Genomic DNA, 19,279 nt, shown 5'->3' on the forward strand with positions numbered 1-19,279 from the left:
TCTAAATTTTGTTGATTGTACTTTTGTATATGCACAAAATATCTGATTCACAGTCTTCATATGCCATCTGGTGGTTGTTTGTAAAAGTTTTGCTGGAGTTTTGGACTGCGTTTCCCTACATGTTCTGGAGTTTTAATTTCACAATGAGCTCGGTTTTGACAGGATAATTGCGAGGAAGTCAGCTAGAAGGATATGTGGATTGTGACACAGCCAAGAAAAGCCGTGACTGAGCTAACCAAGAAATGTTGTAATTTGCAAGTGGGGGTCACAGCTCTATGCCAAGCAAAACAACAGAATAAAAATCACACTGCACATCTCTCAATGTGCCAATGTGAGATTAATAGATCAAAGTCCCAGTTTGCAGACCAGAATAGGATAATGTGCACCTTTAGGGCCAGGGGCAGAAGAAGAGAAAGAGACTTGGTGAAGTTGGGGAAGGGGGTGTTGCAGGGAGCATAGAGGAGGAAGCATGTTGGTATGCTGAGAATCATGAGGGTAGGGAACCCTCATCCCAGAGGAACCCCTGCTCCCAGAGCTCCCAACACTCTTAGCAACCCCACTCTGCTGTCCTCCTCAAAACAACTCGAGTCCCAGACAACCACGGAGCCCTGGCCGCTATGAACCCACTAACCACAATTGGCTGAAATAGTGAAGGGACTGTGAATATCACAAATACCACCCCATTCATGGTGGCACAACTGGCAGAAACAGCCAAAAAAGTCACTGCATTTGTATCCACCTAGGACCTCTATTTATTTTTTACTAACTCCCACCAAGAGGGACTTTTGTATGGGCTGGAAGACCCTGAGGGCATCAAGCTAATATTAATGTGCTTGAGCCCTGCAGTGTTCTTTGCTTCGGTCCATCCACAAAACATGGGCAGAGGGGAACTCAAGGACATGAAAATTACAATTTTAGCTGCATTCGGTTATAATTGAAGAGCTAAATTACTGTTGACAAAAGGGGACACCAGACCATATTCACCAGGTGTTTATGGATGCATTTTACTGCTGTCTTTCTGCAGCCGGAGAGGCCCTGCTCATTGTGCAGAACAGGATCCAGTCTCTTATGCTACCAAAGACAGTAGGGAGGTCTGCGATAATTTTGATCCTTCCAATGATACAGACAGAGTTGTAGATGCTCTGGTGAATGGGAAAAGTACAGGGTTCGAACCAGGGGTCAGAAATAGTCAGGTCCAGCAAGGGTGGGAAGATGAACCGGGTAGGGTAAATCCCAAACCTGGCCCAGTACAAAAGATGGGAATAGAAAGGTCAGCTACAGAGGTATCCTGCTCCCACAGGGAAAGGTTGGGATCCACCGCCACAGGGGAGTGCCACAATTCTAGTCAGATGGGCCATTATACCAGGGAGTGCAAAGCACCCCACCCACAAGCACACGGAACAAACCAGAGATATCCTATCATGCCTCTAGACAGACCAGCGATACAAGTGGTGATAACTCCATAGGAGATGCTGGAGACCCTTCTAACCTATGCTCCCAGTCAGACACAAAGGTCCACAGCATGGCGGTGTCAGACCTAACTTAAATGGGTCTGCGGTGCCAGATGGGGTAGCGTAGGATGACTCTTGGTAGATGGAGAGGTCGGAGGCTGCCACATCGAGTTCCTACAGCATGTTAGAACTTCTCATAAAACCCTGAATCTATGCTGAGACGTCGACAGGTCCTGGCACACCTGCAAAAAGGTTATCCTGAGCGGATTCACATGGCATTTACAGAAAGGGTCAAAGACCGAATAATTATGATTTACACCGGGCAACGCTACCTGCCTTTATCTGGTCATATTAGTCAACCGCCACCCAGAGGCAGAATACATCCTGAGCTTGGATTTGACGCAGAAATGCAATCTATTGTTTGACTGAAGACTGCTATATATGGCAGATTCTCAATAAGCTCGAGGCCCTAATGAATGTTTCCATGGGGAGACATGTAGACAGGATTTTCACCTTGGGAGAACTGTTTAAGCCTGCAGAAATGGCCAGTGACCCAGAAGCACAGGGGATTCTTGCAAGGCACACTTAAGCCTTCAGAGACAACAAAGATGACTGTGGCAGACTGATGGGGTAGGAAGTTATAGATAGTCTCACCCTGAAACTTCAGAAACAGCATAGGTTCCCCAAGCAGACTGAGGGGCAAGTTGTCATGGTTCTAAACAGCCTTATTACAACTGGGGTCCTGTGCCCAGAAGTCTCCACCAATAGTTCCCCAATCTGGCTGGTTAGGAAACCGAATGGCAACCAACTGACTACTGGGAGCTTCACAAATAAACACCCATCACAGCACCAACAACAACATTGAATTGCGAGCTGACTCTGACCCTGTGGTTCATCTCGCAAGTACAGTACCTGAGTAAAATGAGCTTTTTTAGTAACTAGGGTTGAAACATCCAAACCACGGACAACACAACTCCACCATAACTATCCAGCTCTAGTATTTAATGCCTTGTCTAATAAAAGGCAAGTATCCCATATGCCTCCTTAATCACCTTAATCTAGCTATCTTGCTGTCTTCATGGATCTATGGGCATGCACATCTAATCCTCTGTAGTTCCTAGGGTCCTACCAATCACTGTGTACTAGTTGTTACTTCTCCCAAAATACATCACCTCACCCTTGTCAGGATTAAATTCCATTGGCCTCTGTTCAGCTAGACCACCTGTCTATATTGTCCCAGAGTTTAAGGATTTTCTCCTTGTTATTCACCACAAATCAATTTTCATGTCTTCTGTGAAGTTACTGAATATACCTCATATATTCAAATCCAGATCACTAACGTACACAATAAACAGCAAAGTACCTAAGGGTCTAGGCCCGAAATGTCCGTTTTACAGCTCCTCTGATGCTGCTTGGCCTGTTGTGTTCATCCAGCTCTACACCTTATTATCTCTGGTATGCCACAGGGTACAGGTTTTCCTCACAAAAAAACACCTTCATCCAAGACCCACTGCTTTCCTGCCACTTAGCCAATTTTGGATCTAATTGGACAAACTACCCTTGATCCTATGGCTCTTTACTTTTTAACCAGTTCACCATGCAAGACCTATCAAAAGCCTTCTTGAAGTCAATGTAAACTACATTAACTGTGCAACCCTCAAATACACATCCAGTCACCTCCCAAAAAAATTCAATCACATTTGTTAGGCATGATCATCTACTTAGAAAGCCATGCTGAGTATCCTTGATTCATCTTTGCCTCTCCAAGTGGAGATTAATTCTCTCCTTACCACAGATATTAGACTCAGCAGCCTGTAGTTTCCTGGTCTATTTCTACCACCATTCCTGAAAATAGTACATTAGTTGTCCTCCAGCCCACTGGCACCCATCCCATGTTTTGCAGCAATGATGTACTTTTTGAACTATTGACTCTACTGTAATGTAAGAAAAAAGGAAGTGATACTGTCACTGGGATAGTAATCCAGAACCCTGAGTTAATGTTCTAGGGGTATGGGTTTAAATCCTACCAAGGCAGATAACGAAATTTGATTTAATTAGGTTTAAGGTCACCATGTAACGCGGTTGGTTGTCATAAAAATCCATCTAGTTCACTAATATCCTTTAGACAAAGAAATTTACAATCCTTACTTGATCTGGTCATATGTAACTCTAGACTGACTCCTAACTTGCTTCTGGGCATTTGGGGATAGGCAATAAATGCTGGCCTACGAAGCCCACATCCCATGAGCAAATATTAAACCAAAGCCAAGTTGCACCAGGTAAGGCTAAAATGAGTTGTGAATTTGGTAAAGCTACAAAACAGGACCACTTGCATGCTAAACAGTTGAAACATATAGCCAGAGCTAAATGATTCCACAGCAAATAGATCAGATTTAAACTCTAATTCTGCCATGTCTAGTTGTGAATGGTGGACAATTGAACAACTAATTGGAGGTGAGATTTTCACCAAGCAAGACGCTACCAAAACCCTTCTTGAAGTCAATGTAAACTACATTAACTGTGCAACCCTCAAATACACATGTAGTCACCTCCCCAAAAAATTCAGTCACATTTATTAGACATGATCGCCTGCTTAGAAAGCCATGCTGAGTATCCTTGGTTCATCCTTGCCTCTCCAAGTGGAGATTAATTATCTGCCTATCACAGATATTAGACTTAGCAACCTTGGTGTTTCAAGGTATTTAAATTCACAAGCACTTCATATTGCCAAAAAAAAAATCAGTCAGCTTGACTGCTTGCAATTTCAGTTGATGGTTTCTGGCATAAGAACAGAAGTTTTCATTATAGAGTTGTCGGAACAATTCTACAAGCTATTGTAATCACATTGGGGTTCTGTAAGTTCATAGTTTGATTAACTGAGTCAAGTGGTTATAATATCTTTGATGTACGGCTATGAATATAAATGGTTGTTTTCATTAGGCAATAAGCGCGTTAAAAAATTTACATGAAACAATATCTCTCAATCTACATTATTCAGGTGAGTCACGACTTTAAGCAGCCCTCTCAAATCTCCTTGTAACCTACTTCTATCATCTTTAAAAGGACTGTCAGTCCAGAACTGCCTTACTTTGTTAGTGACATTTGCCTTCTGTGCAGCAAGAAGGGGCAAACTGGCATCCTACTCTGAAAACAGGCACCTGGAAGTCCAGATGGATACAGTGGTGCAGAGCAGGGACCCTTCCCTCGAATTGGCAGAGGATTCCCTACCAGATCCTGTCAGACTGGTCTGAAGTTGTTACCTGGGATATTGCAGTCTTAGCCATCTGGAGGAGTGTCTACCAATAAAGGGAGAAGATCAATGACTTTGACCACTTGCTAGGGTAAAGACACCATCTTCTTTCTGTTACTTCACCCTCATTCCATCTCTGCTTCTGCATCCACCCCCAACCAAGGTCAATCCTCCTAATCCTGCATGGCTTCTGCGCTGTCTATTCACTTGCTCAGGGCACCTTATCACCTTAACCCCAAAAGCACCAACACCAACAGCTGTGCCACACATTTTTAATTCACTTAATCCCTCCCCTTCTCTCATTTCAGGAAAAATAGCCCAGAATAGGACAGAAAGAGCCCAGTCGGGCAGTGGGCTGCTCTAGACTTTACTCCTCATCCATTATGAGCCCAAACCTCTAGACCGAAACTGGAGGCTGCTCTTGACATATCCTACCAGATTCCCTGACTGACCACTGTCTCTCTTGATATGACTGAGGACTGGTGACAGCCATGTGTCTATGCTAAATGGTAATGCAAATTAGCCTGGTCCAATTTGTGAATTGGGTGCCTGTCAGTTATTTACAAGAATGATTCCAGGAATGAGAAACTTCAGTTATGAGGATAAATTGAAATGGTTGAGACTATCTTCCTTGGAGAGAAGAAGTCTGACAGGAGATATGACACAAATTTACAAATCATGAGTGGGCTGGATAGAGTTGATAGAGAGAAGAAAATTCCCTCTTACAAGAAATAAGAATGATAAAACATAAACTTAAAGTTATGTGCAAAGAGCAAGGGTAATGTGAGAAAAAGACTTTTTCACTCAGTAGTTAGGATATGGAATTCATTGCCTGCAAGAGTGGTGGAGGCAGATTCAATTTAAACATTTAAGAGGGCATTAGATAATTATTTCGACAGAAATAGTGTGCAAGATGTGGGTAAAAGCAGGAAATCTGTACTAGGCAATGTTGCTTGTTTGAAGAGCTGATGCAGGCATAATGGACCAAATGACCTTTTTTGCCCCATAACAATTCTGTGACTGCGTGCAAACAGTCTTGGTAGCAACATATCAATGCTAGTTGTTGGTGTGTCCCAAAGTTCAACTTTAGAGTGCAGAAATATCCTAGTGATTGGCAAGGTGTTATGAGGGTCCTGAGAGGCTGGCAGATGTCATATGCCAGCATCCATAGATGGGGGATGAGTAGAGCATATGCCCTGGAGGGTGACATTGTTGTTGGGCATCCAAGAATACAGTCTGGGGAGCAAGTAGCAAAGTGAAGTTGCCAGGCACCTGCTTTGACTATCATGATGGGAATTGTTGATGATTCTGTCCTGAGGAATGGTTACCAGACCCGAAGTGTTAACTCTGATTTTTCTTTTTGGCTGCCAAACCTGCTGAGCTTTTCCAGCAACTTCTGTTTTTGTTCCTGATTGACAGCATCTGCAGTTCTTTTGGTTTCTGTTCAGGCCACTATAGCATTTCACCCAACTTTCCAATTGAGAATAAACCAGTTTTACAAAGGTTCAGAATAACTTACTTGCTTGATCAGTTTGATGAATGGAGAAACTGAATGAGTTGAATGGCCTAGTTCTGATCCTACGATTTTTGTACTTTATGATTCTAATTGGAAATCCCCGAATTCCATATGTCAATTAGGCACTTTCTCAACTTGTTCTACATAGTCATTGATTTATGCACATATGCTCCTGTTTCTGTGCTGCTGTAGCCATTTTGGAATTTTATCCTTTATTTTCTATTGACTCTCTTCATTCTTAATACCAAAATGCAACACATCAATGCTATTTGAAACTGATACATGATTAAACATGAAAAAGGAAGCAGAATGTCATGAAGGTGAACAAGATAAGACATTAAGCACAATACTGCCAGAAAGAAGAGAATTCCATCAAGTGGGCAATCCCTTGTCTATCACATTAGCTATTTCCTTAAAAAGATTCAGCTGCATTCATTAGATATGATTTAACCTTTGCAGTCCTCTCAAAATTGAGGAACTTATTTTTGCTAGGAAACCAGCTAACTCCCTCCCCAGTTACCAATGCAAACATTCTGTTTAATCTGATTTAGCAATTTGTATGCAATACCACAAAATAAAGGGTTTTTGGGTTTCCCGCCATTCAGTAAGTGTTCTGCACCCTGACGGGTTATATCTGAACAATTAACCTGTATTTTCGCTTTACAAATGCTAATAAAACTGCTGTGCATTTCATCAATTTCTATTTTGCTTCTTCTCATTCTGTGCCTAGTCTATGCTCTGTTCCCTTTGCTCTGTGCAAATATTAGAATAGATTTACAACATGCCATAGGGGCATAAAACTGCTGCTGCAGATCAGTTATTTTTACAGAAACTGAGCTGATCTCCATTTCTATTGATCTGATTGATAATGACTGGCCAAATGTACGGTTTTTACGTCTAGGTGATAAATTGTAAAATCTCCCAGGATGCGTCCCTTATTTGATTGATATTGTGTACTGTATAATGGCAAAGCGGACAGATGCCCCTGTGATGATTTGGGAGGATTCTCTGGTATAAGAGCTTAAAGCTGTCATAAACTTCACTGTTATCTATAGGCTAGTCTAGAGCAAATGTAATTACTCTTATTGTTTCCCTTGTGAATTGGATTCACTGAACATAGGTTAGCTGACAAAACCAGAATGCCATGTGCCAGGTAATAAATCAGACATTAAAGCTCATATTCTGATGTTAACTGGGATTTACATGTGTAATTTTAATAGTCATTGCTGGTTTGGTAGTTAGTAACTGGTGGTTTTCCTGTATGTCTGAAGTTAATAATTAACTTGTAAGCATTTCTGCAATCATGGCAATTTCTTTAAAAACATTTTTGAAGCCTGATTTTAGAGCAAATAGGTTTTGTGCATTAATGAGTTTTATTTTTGACCAAGTGTGATAAATAATGGGGCCTCAAAGGTTTGGTAGGGAGTTCTGGAATCTTTTTTTTACAGCTTAAGAGAAACACCTTAGCTGAATTAGAGAAGCTTTTAGTTTCTTTGGGTACAGTTAACTCTGTAAAGAACTTGGAACAGAATAGCTGTATGCAGCAGTGCTCCTGAGAAAGGAATGACAGAGATAGTTAATCAATTAACTTGGGGTGAAGAGTTAAGAGTCAGTCCTAGACCAGAAACATTGCGATAAAAACCCTGAAAAGGTACATGGTATTTCCAGGAAGAAGTTCCAGTTGAAGCTGCAGGTGACTTAAACCTATTATTAGGCACAAGAACTCTCGTGTGAGTATGAAATTAGTGGTGTTTTTTGTACAATACAAAAGTTGGTTTGTTTCTTCTTTATTTATAAAGTATGTTTTGGGATTAAAGGGGTTATACTTTTGCTCTCCATTTAAAATCTTTACATTTATATCCTTGTTTCTTTTGTCCTAAACCTCCATCTTACTGTTAAAGCTAAACTGACAGCATTGCAAACTTATTTTTCAATGAGAGATCACTTCGCTAAAAATTGAAATAAATAAAACTATGAACTATCAAACTGGGGAACACACCTTTCATCTCATAATTCCAAACATTATTAATTAAATAGCTCTTGGTATGGCTCTCTAATAGTTGAACATATTTTCAATGACTTGTGCATGGAAATGGTGGAAAGCTGTTTTTCAGGGATTGTGAGATGACAAGGTGTACAGCTGGATGAACACAGCAGGCCAAGCAGCATCAGAGGAGCAGGAAAGCTAAATAAGACGTTTTGGGCCTTCTTTAGAAATGGGGGAGGGGAAGGGGTTTCTGAAATAAATCGGGAGAGAGGGGGAGGCAGATAGAAGATGAATAGAGGAGAAGATAGGTGGAGAGGAGACAGACAGGTCAAAGAGGCGGGGATGGAGCCAGTAAAGGTGAGTGTAGGTGGGGAGGTAGGGAGGAGATAGGTCAGTCCAGGGAGGACGGACAGGTCAAGGCGGCAGGATGAGGTTAGTAGGTAGGAGATGGGGGTGGGGCTTGAGGTGGGAGGAGGGGATAGGTGGGAGGAAGGACAGATTAGGGAGGCGGGGACGAGCTGGGCTGGTTTTGGATTGTGGTCAGGGAGGGGATATTTCGAAGCTTGTGAAGTCGACATTGATACCATTGGGCTGCAGGGTTCCCAAGCAGAATAAGAGTTGCTGTTCCTGGAACCTTCAGGTAGCATTGTTGTGGCACTGCAGGAGGCCCAAGATGGACATGTCGTCTGAGGAATGGGAGGGGGAGTTGAAATGGTTTGCGACTGGGAGGTGCAGTTGTTTGCTGCGAACCAAGCGTAGGTGTTCTGCAAAGTGGTCCCCAAGCCTCTGCTTGGCTTCCCTGATGTAGAAGGGGCCACAACGGGAACAGCGGATGCAGTATACCACATTAGCAGATGAGCAGGTGAACATCTGCTTGACGTGCAAAGTGTTCTTGGCGCCTGGGATGGTGGTGGGGGTGGAAGTGTACGGGCAGGTGTAGCACTTGCTGCAGTTGCAGGGAAAAGTGCCAGGTGTGGTGGGGCTGGAGGGTAGTGTGGAGTGGGCAAGGGTGTCCCGGAGAGAGTGGTCCCTCCTGAAAGCAGATAAGCGTGGCGAAGGGAAAAATGTCTTTGGTGGTGGGGTCGGACTGCAGATGGGACAAGTGGCGGAGGATGATGCGTTGGATCCAGAGGTTGGTGGTGTGGTACGTGAGGATGAGGGGGATTCTGTTTTGGCTGTTATTGCGGGGAGAGGGTGTGAAGGATGAGTTGTGGGAAATACGGGAGACACGGTCAAGGGAGTTCTCGGCCACTGGCGGGGGAGGAGGGGGGGAGAATTGCGATCCTTGAAAAATGAGGACATCTGAGATGTACGGGAGTAGAATGCCTCATCCTGGGAGCAGATGTAGTGGAAGCGAAGGAGTTGGGAATAGGGGATGGCATTTTTGCAGGAAGCTGGGTGGCAGGAGATGTATTCTACGTAGCTGTGGGAGTTGATGGGCTTGAAATGGGTATCGGTTTCTTGGTGGTTGCCACAGTTGGAGACAGAGAGGTCCAGGAAGGAGAAAGAGGTTTGGAGATGGTCCAGGTGAACGTGATGCTGCTTGATCTGCTGTGTTCATCCAGCTCTACACCTTGTTATCTCAGATTCTCCAGCATCTGCAGTTCCTGCTATTTCTAGGATTGATGTGGCTTTTCCTCCAAAACTAAGGGACTGAAGTGAAAAGCTGTTAAAATTTGTCTACAGGCTGGCTACTTTCTTATTTCCAAAATTCTTTCATATGATATGAGGGTCACTGACAAGGCTACCATTTGTTGTCCATCCTGTGTGCATTTGCAAGATTGGTGGTGAGATGCATTCTTCAACTGCCCCTGTCCATCTGGTGTAGGCATACCCACAGTTCTTTTTTTATCCTGTAGTAATGAAGGAATGTTGATCTAGTTGTGATTCAAGGTGGTACATGGCTTGGATTGGAACTCACAGGTGGTAATGCTTCCATGCACCTGCTGCTCTTGCCCTTCTAGGCATTATAGATTACAATATTTGGAAGTTGTTAATGAAGGAGCCTTGGTGAGGCGATGCAGTACATCTTGTAAATGTACATTTTGCCACCACGCTGTGCAGGTAATCCAGGGTGTGAAAGTTTAAGGTGTTTTATCTTGGATCGTGTTGAGTTTGAAAGTTGATAGAACTGCCCTCATCCCGGCAAGGGAACAGAATTTAAACATACTCCTGATTTGTGACTTGTAGATGATGGACAATATCAGGAAAGTTCAAAACAAATTTATTCACCATAGAGTTCCCAGCCTCTGATCTGCTGCATAAGTTGATGTTGTAGAGATTCACTGCTGATTAACATTAAATGGAGGTGGTTATTGGAAATGGTCACTCCCTAGCACTTATGTAGGGTGAATTATAATTCTATTTGTTAGCCCGAGAACCTTTGAATGTGGGGTTGGACTGCTTCAGTATCTGAGGAGTTGGTAGCGGTACCGAGCACTTTGCCATCATCAGTGAATGTTCTCACTTCTGACCGAATGATGGAGAGAAGACACTGATGAAGCAGCTGAAGATGACTGGATCCGGAACACTACTGAGAAAGACCTGCAGTAATGTCACAGGCCAGAGATAATTGGTCTCTGACAGCCACAAATCATCTCCCTTTGTGCTAGTTATGATACTAATTCTAATTAGCTGGGGGGAGGGGTTTACTCCCCCAGTACACTTGGGCTGACGGTTTGTTGATACTCTAATGAATTTAGTAGAAAATATGTTAAGGATTAATGCCAATACTCAAGATGCCAAATTCAGAAAATATTATTTCAATTTATGTTTGATTTGAGCACTTATTTAAATGAAGATTACAAAATAATCTGATTAAAGCTGTTAAGTTTAATATTGCATCTTATTTGGGTTCTTCAGATAAATAAGCCCCAATAATTATTGCAAGCTGGGGAGGGAGTGGCAGGGAAAATAGTGAAATTCTGTGAATGTAGAATTCCTGCCAAGCTTATTGGTGGGACTTAATGACCATGTTATGATCATCTTTCCTCACTGGCTGCTGGCCAGATTGATAGCTTGGAGCATTTTCCATTAGAAAAGTCAGCATAAAAGGATGCAGAGAAGGACCAATGGAGATTCCAGTAATCAGAAAAGACTAAAGCTTGGTAGGTAAAAGAGTTGGAATGTTGGCATGAGGGACTGGGGAAAGCTTCTCTGTTTCTCCTTGCCCAGAAGCAGTGCTACAAAAATACTTAGCTCATTGATTCAGCATCTCCTATCTCCATTTAGCTCTTAGGTTAAACATCAGCACTGCTATCCAACAGCACCGGGTACCTGGGCTTGATTCAAGCCTCAGGCGACTGTTTGTATGCAGTTTTCATTTTCTCCCCACATCTGTGTGGGTTTCCTCTGGGTGTTCAGGTTTCTTCCCACAGTCCAAAGATGCGCAGGTTAGACAGATTGACCATTCTAAATTGCCTGTAGTGTCCAGAGATGTACAGTCTAGGTGGATTAGCCATGGGAATTGCATGGTTAGGAGGGTATGTCTGCATGGGATGCTCTTCAGAGATTTGATGTGGACCTGCTGGGGTAAATGCCCTGCTTCCACAATGTAGGTATTCTATGACTCTACGAAATTAAAATCAAGTTCCCAACTGCATTATGGAAACCACATTTACATAATACAACGAAGGGCCCTAGTTATTGAAAAGAAGATGTACACAGCAAAACTGTCAATTAAAAAAAATGTCAGCTGGCATTTGTACTGCAGGTTGCAGGTTACATTTCACAGTTTCAAAGTTTTAATTCCACTCCAGCACCACTAATATCAAGTTCGCAAACACAGATTCATTACCTCTATCTCTTTCTGAAGTTGAACATGACGCTCTTGTTCCTTGATTAACAGAACTGATTTTTCATTAATTGCTTCTCTTATTTCTGAGATTTTGGCTTTTAATTCTGTAATTTTTCCCTGTTTAAACAATAAAATATATTTTAATTCTTTTCAGTACGAAAGTCATTGCTCACAGAACACTTGAAGCATCTCAATTTCTTTTAGCATTGGAGTGAGGGAAAATTTACACATTAATAAAGACTAATTGTGTCCAGTTCTGGTTGCCTCACTATAGAAAAGATGTGGAGGCATTGGAAAAGGTGCAGAGGAGATTTACCAGGATGTTGCCTGGAAAGGAGAGGAGGTCTTATCAGGAAAGGTTGAGAGAGCTAGGGCTTCTCTCTTTAGAACAATGAAGGATGAGAGGTGACTTGATGGAGATATACAAAATAATCAGAGGTACAAAGAACAAAGAAAATTACAGCACAGGAACAGGCCTTTCGGCCCTCCAAGCCTGCGGCGATCAAGGTCCTCTGTCTAACCTGTCATCTATTTTCTAACGGTCTGTGTCCATTTGCTCCCTGCCCATCCATGTACCTGTCCAAATATATCTTAAAAGACACTAACGTGTCTGCATCTACCACCTCCGCTGGCAACGCGTTCCAGGCGCCCACCACCCTCTGTGTAAAGAACTTTCCATGCGCATCTCCCTTAAACTTTCCTCCTCTCACTTTGAACTCATGGCCCCTAGTAATTGAGTCCCCCACTCTGGGAAAAAGCGTTTTGCTATCCACCCTGTCTATACCCCTCATGATTTTGTAGACCTCAATCAGGTACCCCCTCAATCTCCGTCTTTCTAATGAAAATAATCCTAATCTACTCAACCTCTCTTCATAGCTAGCACCCTCCATACCAGGCAACATCCTGGTAAACCTCCTCTGCACCCTCTCCAAAGCATCCACATCCTTTTGGTAATTTGGGTAAATACAGACAGGGTGGACAGCCAGAGGCTTTTTCCTAGAGTGGAGGTAGCTATTACGAGGGGGCATATTTTTAAAGTGAGTGGAGGTAGATACAGGGGAGGCGTCAGAGGTAGGTTCTTTACTCAGAGAGTGGTCGGGGCATGGAATGCATTGCCGGAGAGGGTAGTGGAGTCAGCCACATTAGGGGCATTTAAGCAGCTATTAGACAGGATGGATGAATGACAGTATAAGATAGGGGCGGAGGTTAGACTTAGATTACTTACTTAGATTAGGGTCAAAGTTCGGCACAAGATCGTGGGCCAAAGGGCTGTACTGTTCTATGTTCTAATGAACCTCAATCTTCAGTTATTAACAGAATGGGTAAGGGGAGCAGGTAAAACTTCAAACATCCTGCCCACCCTTAGGCTTATCGAGACTCTCAAATTAACTGCTACGTAAAGGCCTCAATCCAACTGTACTTCACCTTTTTGGGCTGCCTTGGAAAGTGGGGTCAAAGCAAGTAGCCCAACATTTTTGACTACTTGGGCAACTGTCAGGCAAGAAGTAGGTATGTCCCAGAAGGGTCCAGGGGGTTCCTCAAATGAAGTAAGCATCCTCTCCCCAAGTCTCTCCAATTCAATCACCTACTCCTCTCAACCTTTCAGCCAGCTTACCTAAGAAATCTAGACTTAAATCCTTCTGGGAGACATTCCACTTTGGGACAGTTTATTTAAGAGTGCTCTCTTCTGAAACTGCTGGATAATCAGGTTGGCTGGCAGTTTTCTATGTCAAGACATAGACATAGAGATAGGACATTCTGGCTTTGTTAAGAACGTGCCCAATGCAATATCATGACCAAGCAGCTGCATTTCTGGTCATCAGAGTATCGACTAACCTTTTAGTTTGGGGTTATGGCTTAGGTATTCTGTCTCTTCTGGAAAACTAACCCAAAAACTACAAAGAAATAAATCATGCTTTCAGAAGTATGGGCAGTTGGGGCTAACCATAAAGTAATATGTGGGCATGAAAGTCAAGATAATGGAGCATAATATTGTTAAAAATGTTTTAAATCCAGAACATTAAGTAAATCCAGGGCATTAAATAATAACATGGAAAATGTTTCAAACCTGTACTTGTTTAGTTATATTTCCTTCAGGATTCATAAGATCTGCCATCAATTCTTCTTTCTTTATCTTTAATTCTTTGAGCATGAGCATTTTTTCTTCAAGTTGCATCATTATTGGATTTCTACTCTCTACCTGATTAGTCACCTCTTTATGAGCCAATATTTTCTTTCGATATTTATCATACTCAGACAGCAACTTCAAATATTTTTCTTCTTCTTGTTGTATAGCATACTGGAGTTGCAAATTGCTTGTATTAAGATTCCACAGCTGGGCCTCCAGATCAGCACAAAACTGTCGCTGATTTTCCGATTCATTCTCTAAATGGTAAATCTCTTTCTCAGTTTTTCTAATTTCCTGCAAAATGACTTTATTTTCCTTTTCCAGTTCAAATAATTTGGCCTGTAAATAAAATTAGATTCATTTTAATATTGAACTGTCATTCATTCTAATTAGACACCAAAAAGAAAAACAGTGCTTTAGATTTCAACAGTATTGCCACACATTCAGGTATTTAATTCAAAGGTAGATCATTACTGGTCGAAGTGAAAAATATTAATATATCCTCATGTCATTAATATAATCAAGTCCAATATTTCAAATGTTGGAGAAGTCATAATCTAACAGTTGGATAAGACATACTCCAGTTAATTTTTATCATTGATGACATGCATCGATTTAAGAGAAAGTTGGAATTTGAAAATGAATTGTTAGACTTGGAAGAAATTTTATCCAGCACATAACAATATGAATTCTGCTCCAATACACCATGATGTGGAGGTGCTGGTGTTGGACTCGGGTGGATAAAGTCAGAAATCACAAGACACTAGATTATAGTCCAATACAAACTTTCAGAGTCTCACTCCTTGTTCAGGTGTTAGTGAGAGAGGTAGTGTCAGAAACAGAATTTATAAGGAAAAGATCAAAGGATCACACCACTGATGAGGATGTATTAAACAAATCTAAGAAGGTGTTAATTGTATACGTGAATCCCCAAATTCCTTTCAAGTCACGGTCCTGAGAGAAGTAAAGGTATTATCAGTGTAAAGAAGGGGTGACATTTTAGGTCGGACAATGTATGTTAGGTGTGAGGCCTTGTTTAGAATCTGCGTGATTTGGTCAGACTGGTTTTATTACTAAGGTAGGAATTTAAAAAACACCACATTGATCTGACTGTCTATAAATTGTGTGCTTTTTGAACAAAATAGTCTGTATCTGCAAATACAAATTCAACCTATAGATTCAGGCGTGTATGCGCGTGTGTGAGGGAGAGAGAATGTGTGCTTGCGAGGGAGGGGGAGAGAGACAACATCTGTGCTTGTGTGTGGGTGGGTGGGGGTGAGCGAGAGACAGTAAAAGCATGTGTGTGGGGAGAGAGAGTGTGTGTCTGTGTGTGTGCGCGTGCATGCACGCGTGCATGTGAGTGGGGGAGAGTATGTGTCTGTGTGTGTATGCTTGAGAGATAGTGTGTGTATGAGAGAATTTGTGTGAATATGTTTGGGAGAGAGACAGTGTGTGTCTGGGAGAGGATTTGTGTGAGTGTGTGTGTGTGAGAGAGAGTGTGTGTGTGAAAGAGGATCTGTGTGAGAGTGTGTGTGTGTGTGTGTGAGAGAGAGATTGTGTTTGTGTGAGTGAGTGTGTGCAGGTATGCCATTGTGTATAGTGTGGTGGGGTCACCTGTAGTGTGATATGAACCCAAGATCCCAGCTGAGCCCATCCTCATGGATACTGAACTTGGCTATCAGCCTCTGTTTGGCGACTCTGCGTTGCTGCGTATCCCAAAGTCCGCCTTGGAGGACATTTACCTGAAGATCTGAGGCCAAATGTTCATGACCGCTGAAGTGTTTCCCCACTGGGAGGGATCATTCCTGTTTGGCGATTGTTGTGCTGTGACCATTGTCATAGGATTTTAATAAATTAAAACCTTTAACTGTTTAAAGATTTAACAGAATCGTAAGCTTGTTTAATACATCCTCATCAGTGGTGTGAACCTTTGATCTTTTGTTTGTAAATTCTGTGTCTAATACTACTTGTGTCACTAACACCTGAATAAGGAGTGAGGCTCCAAAAACTTGAGTTTTCAAATAAATCTGTGGCACAATAACCTGGTGTTGTGTGATTTCTGACCCAATGCACCATCACACAGTTCTATATGCTTGATAAATAAATTTATTATCTTCTAAAATAACCGAATGTACTTAATGTCATTTTTAAATTACAACTGAAAAGTGCCACGCTGGCTTCCAGATGACAATAACCAATTGAAGTTACATTCTGAAAGATTTTTACTGTTATGCTGGATGGAACCTTCCTGGTGCCTCTATAACATGGGCAACGATGAGGCAATTAGTAATACATGGCAAGAACAGAAAAAAATCGATTCTCAACTGAGAAAAAAAAGTCTGATTTTACACCCCAGATGAGAATCTTGCTAGTTAGTGACGAGACACCTATTTGCATACATGAACGTCTTTTTATGTAATCTCACCAAATTCATACACAGTTTGCTAATTTCCCATATCATGCTGAGCAATTGCTAACATGGAAGACTGAGCAAGAGCTACCAGTTGCAACTCACTGATGCCTTCTCTGGGTATCCAGCTTGGCCAGCATTCCCCAACGTCTCAGGAAAAGCTCCAGGGGTAGCACAGAGGTTGGGTAAGCAACAAACTAGTTTCACAACATCTTTAGGGCATACTAGGAATCATTTTTAATACAACTTAACACTTTAATGTGCACTTTGGAGTCAGTGGCACTTTATATTGTGATGCTGCCACCAGGTTGGTTTGTGCACAGAGACAAGCACCCATGGACTATTTTCTAAATGGTGAGGAAATTCGTAAAGCAGAAGTACAAAGGGATCTGGGAGTGTTGGTCCAGGATTCTCTAAAGGTTAACTTGCAGGTAGAGTCCGTGATTAAGAAAGCGAATGTAATGTTGTTGTTTATCTCAAGAGGGTTGGAATATAAAAGCAGCGATGTGCTTCTGAGGCTTTATAAATCTCTAGTTAGGCCCCACTTAGAATACTGTGTCCAATTTTGGGCCCGGCACCTCTGGAAGGACATACTAGCCCTGGAGCGTGTCCAGCAGAGATTCACACGGATGGTCCCTGGAATGGTAGGTTTAACGTATGATGAACGGCTAAGGATCCTGGGATTGTACTCATAAGAGTTTAGAAGGTTGAGGGGAGATCTAATAGAAATTTACAAGATAATGTATGGTTTAGAAGGGGTGGACACTAGGAAGTTGTTTCCATTAGGTGGGGAGACTAGGACCCATGGGCACAGCCTTAAAATTAGAGGGGGTAAATTTAAAACTGTAATGAGATGACATTTCTTTAGCCAGAGAGTGGTGGGCTTGTGGAATTCATTGCCACCGAGTGCAGTGGAGGCTGGGACGTTGGATGCCTTCAAGGCAGAGATCGACAAATTCTTGATCTTAGAAGGAATCCAGGGCTATGGGGAGAGTGCAGGGAAGTGGAGTTGAAATGCCCATCAGCCATGATTTAAATGGCGGAATGGCCTTACTTCCACTCCTATGTCTTATGGTCTTAACTGGCCAGAATTGACTGGGAGAGGAGCCTGGCAGGAAAGACAGTGGAACGGCAATGGTAGGAGTTTCCGGATATAATTTAGGAGACACAGCAAAAATTCAATGCTAGGACAAAGAAGCATACGAAAGGGAGGAAGAAGCAATCACGGCTGACAAGGGAAGTCAGGGACAGTGTAAAAGCAAAAGAGAAAGCATATGACGCAGCAAAAGGCAGCAGAAGCCAAGAGATTGGGAAGCCTACAAAGATCAACATAGGACAGCTAAGAAAGAAATATGGAGGGAGAAAATTAAATATAAGGGTAAGCTATCCAGTAATATAAAAGAAGACTGCAGAAGTTTCTTTCGATATATATTGGCAAAAGAGGATATTGGGTTGCTGGAATATGATATGGGAGAAGTAGTACTAGGGAACAAAGAAATGGAGGAGGAACTGAATGAGTACTTAATGTCTGTTTTCACGGTGGAAGACACGAATAACATCTCAAAGTTTCAAGAGAGTCAGTGGTGGTGGGGGTGGGGAGGGGAGGGGAGGGGGAGTATGGTGGCTATTGAGAAAGGAGGTGTGAGAAAAACTGAAAGGCCTGAAGGTGGATAAATCACTTTGTCCACATGGACTATACCCCAGATTTCTGAAGGAGATAGCTTAAGAGATAGTCGAAGCATTAGTGGTGATCTTTCAGGAATCACTAGCGTCAAGAGGGTCCCAGAGAACTGGAAAACTGCTAATGTAAGGCACCCCCCAATCTTTTAAGAAGGGAGTAAGGCAAATGACAGGAAATTACAGATTGATTAGCCTGATGTCAGTCCTTGGTAAAACGTTGGAGTCCGTTGTGAAGGATGAGATTTCTGAATTCTTGGAAGTGCATGGTAAAATAAGGCAAAGTCAACATGATTTCATCAAGGAGAGGTCATGCCTGACAAGTCTGTTGGAATTTTTTGAAGAGGTAACAAGTAGGCTAGAAAAAGGAGAAACAATGGATGTGATCTACTTGGTCTTCCAGAAGGCCTTTGACAATGTGCTGCACAGGAGGCTGCAGAGTAAGATAAGGGCCCATGGTGTTAGAAACAAGGAACTAGCATGGATAGAAGATTGGCTGTCTGGCAGGAAGCAGACAGTGTGGATAAAAGCGTCCTCCTCAGGATGGCAGCCAATGACTAGTAGTTTTTGCAAGGGTCAGTGTTGGGATCACAACTTTTCACTTTATACATTAATGATCTAGATATAAGAACTGAGGGCATTCTGGCTAAGTTTGCAGATTATACAAAGATAGGTGGAGTGTCAGGTTGTATTGGCGAGGTGAGGAGGCTGCAGAAGGATTTTGACAGATTAAGAGAGTGGACAAAGAAGTGGCAGATGAAATACAACATGATAAAATGTGAGGTCTTGCACTTTGGTAGGAAGAATAGAGGCATAGACCATTTTCTAAATGGGGAAAAAATCTGATGTACAAAGAGCTTTGGGAGTCCTAGTCCAGGATTCTCAGAAGGTTGAGTTGGTAGTTAGGAAGGGAAATACAATGTTGACATTTATTTCAAGAGGACTAAAATATAAAAGCAGGGATATACTTGAGGCTTTACAAGGCTCTTGTCAGACGACATTTAGGACATTGTGAGCAATTTTAAGCCACATATCTCTGGGAGGATGCACTGGTCCTGGAGCAG

General features: G+C 42.3%; 1 protein-coding gene across 1 annotated transcript in view; it reads right to left on the bottom strand.

Annotated features, from left to right (window-relative positions):
• Positions 1 to 19,279, bottom strand: part of LOC125456801 (coiled-coil domain-containing protein 122-like) — a 48,346-nt gene that overhangs the window by 13,612 nt on the left and 15,455 nt on the right. Inside the window, exons 3-4 of the mRNA XM_048540208.1 lie at positions 14,069 to 14,467; positions 12,001 to 12,117 (exon numbers count right to left, since the gene is read on the bottom strand). Coding sequence (XP_048396165.1) covers positions 12,001 to 12,117; positions 14,069 to 14,467 — 516 coding nt within the window. The remainder of the gene's footprint in view (positions 1 to 12,000; positions 12,118 to 14,068; positions 14,468 to 19,279) is intronic.

Source organism: Stegostoma tigrinum, chromosome 12 (genome assembly GCF_030684315.1).
Source record: "Stegostoma tigrinum isolate sSteTig4 chromosome 12, sSteTig4.hap1, whole genome shotgun sequence".
Taxonomy (NCBI): Eukaryota; Metazoa; Chordata; class Chondrichthyes; order Orectolobiformes; family Stegostomatidae; genus Stegostoma; species Stegostoma tigrinum.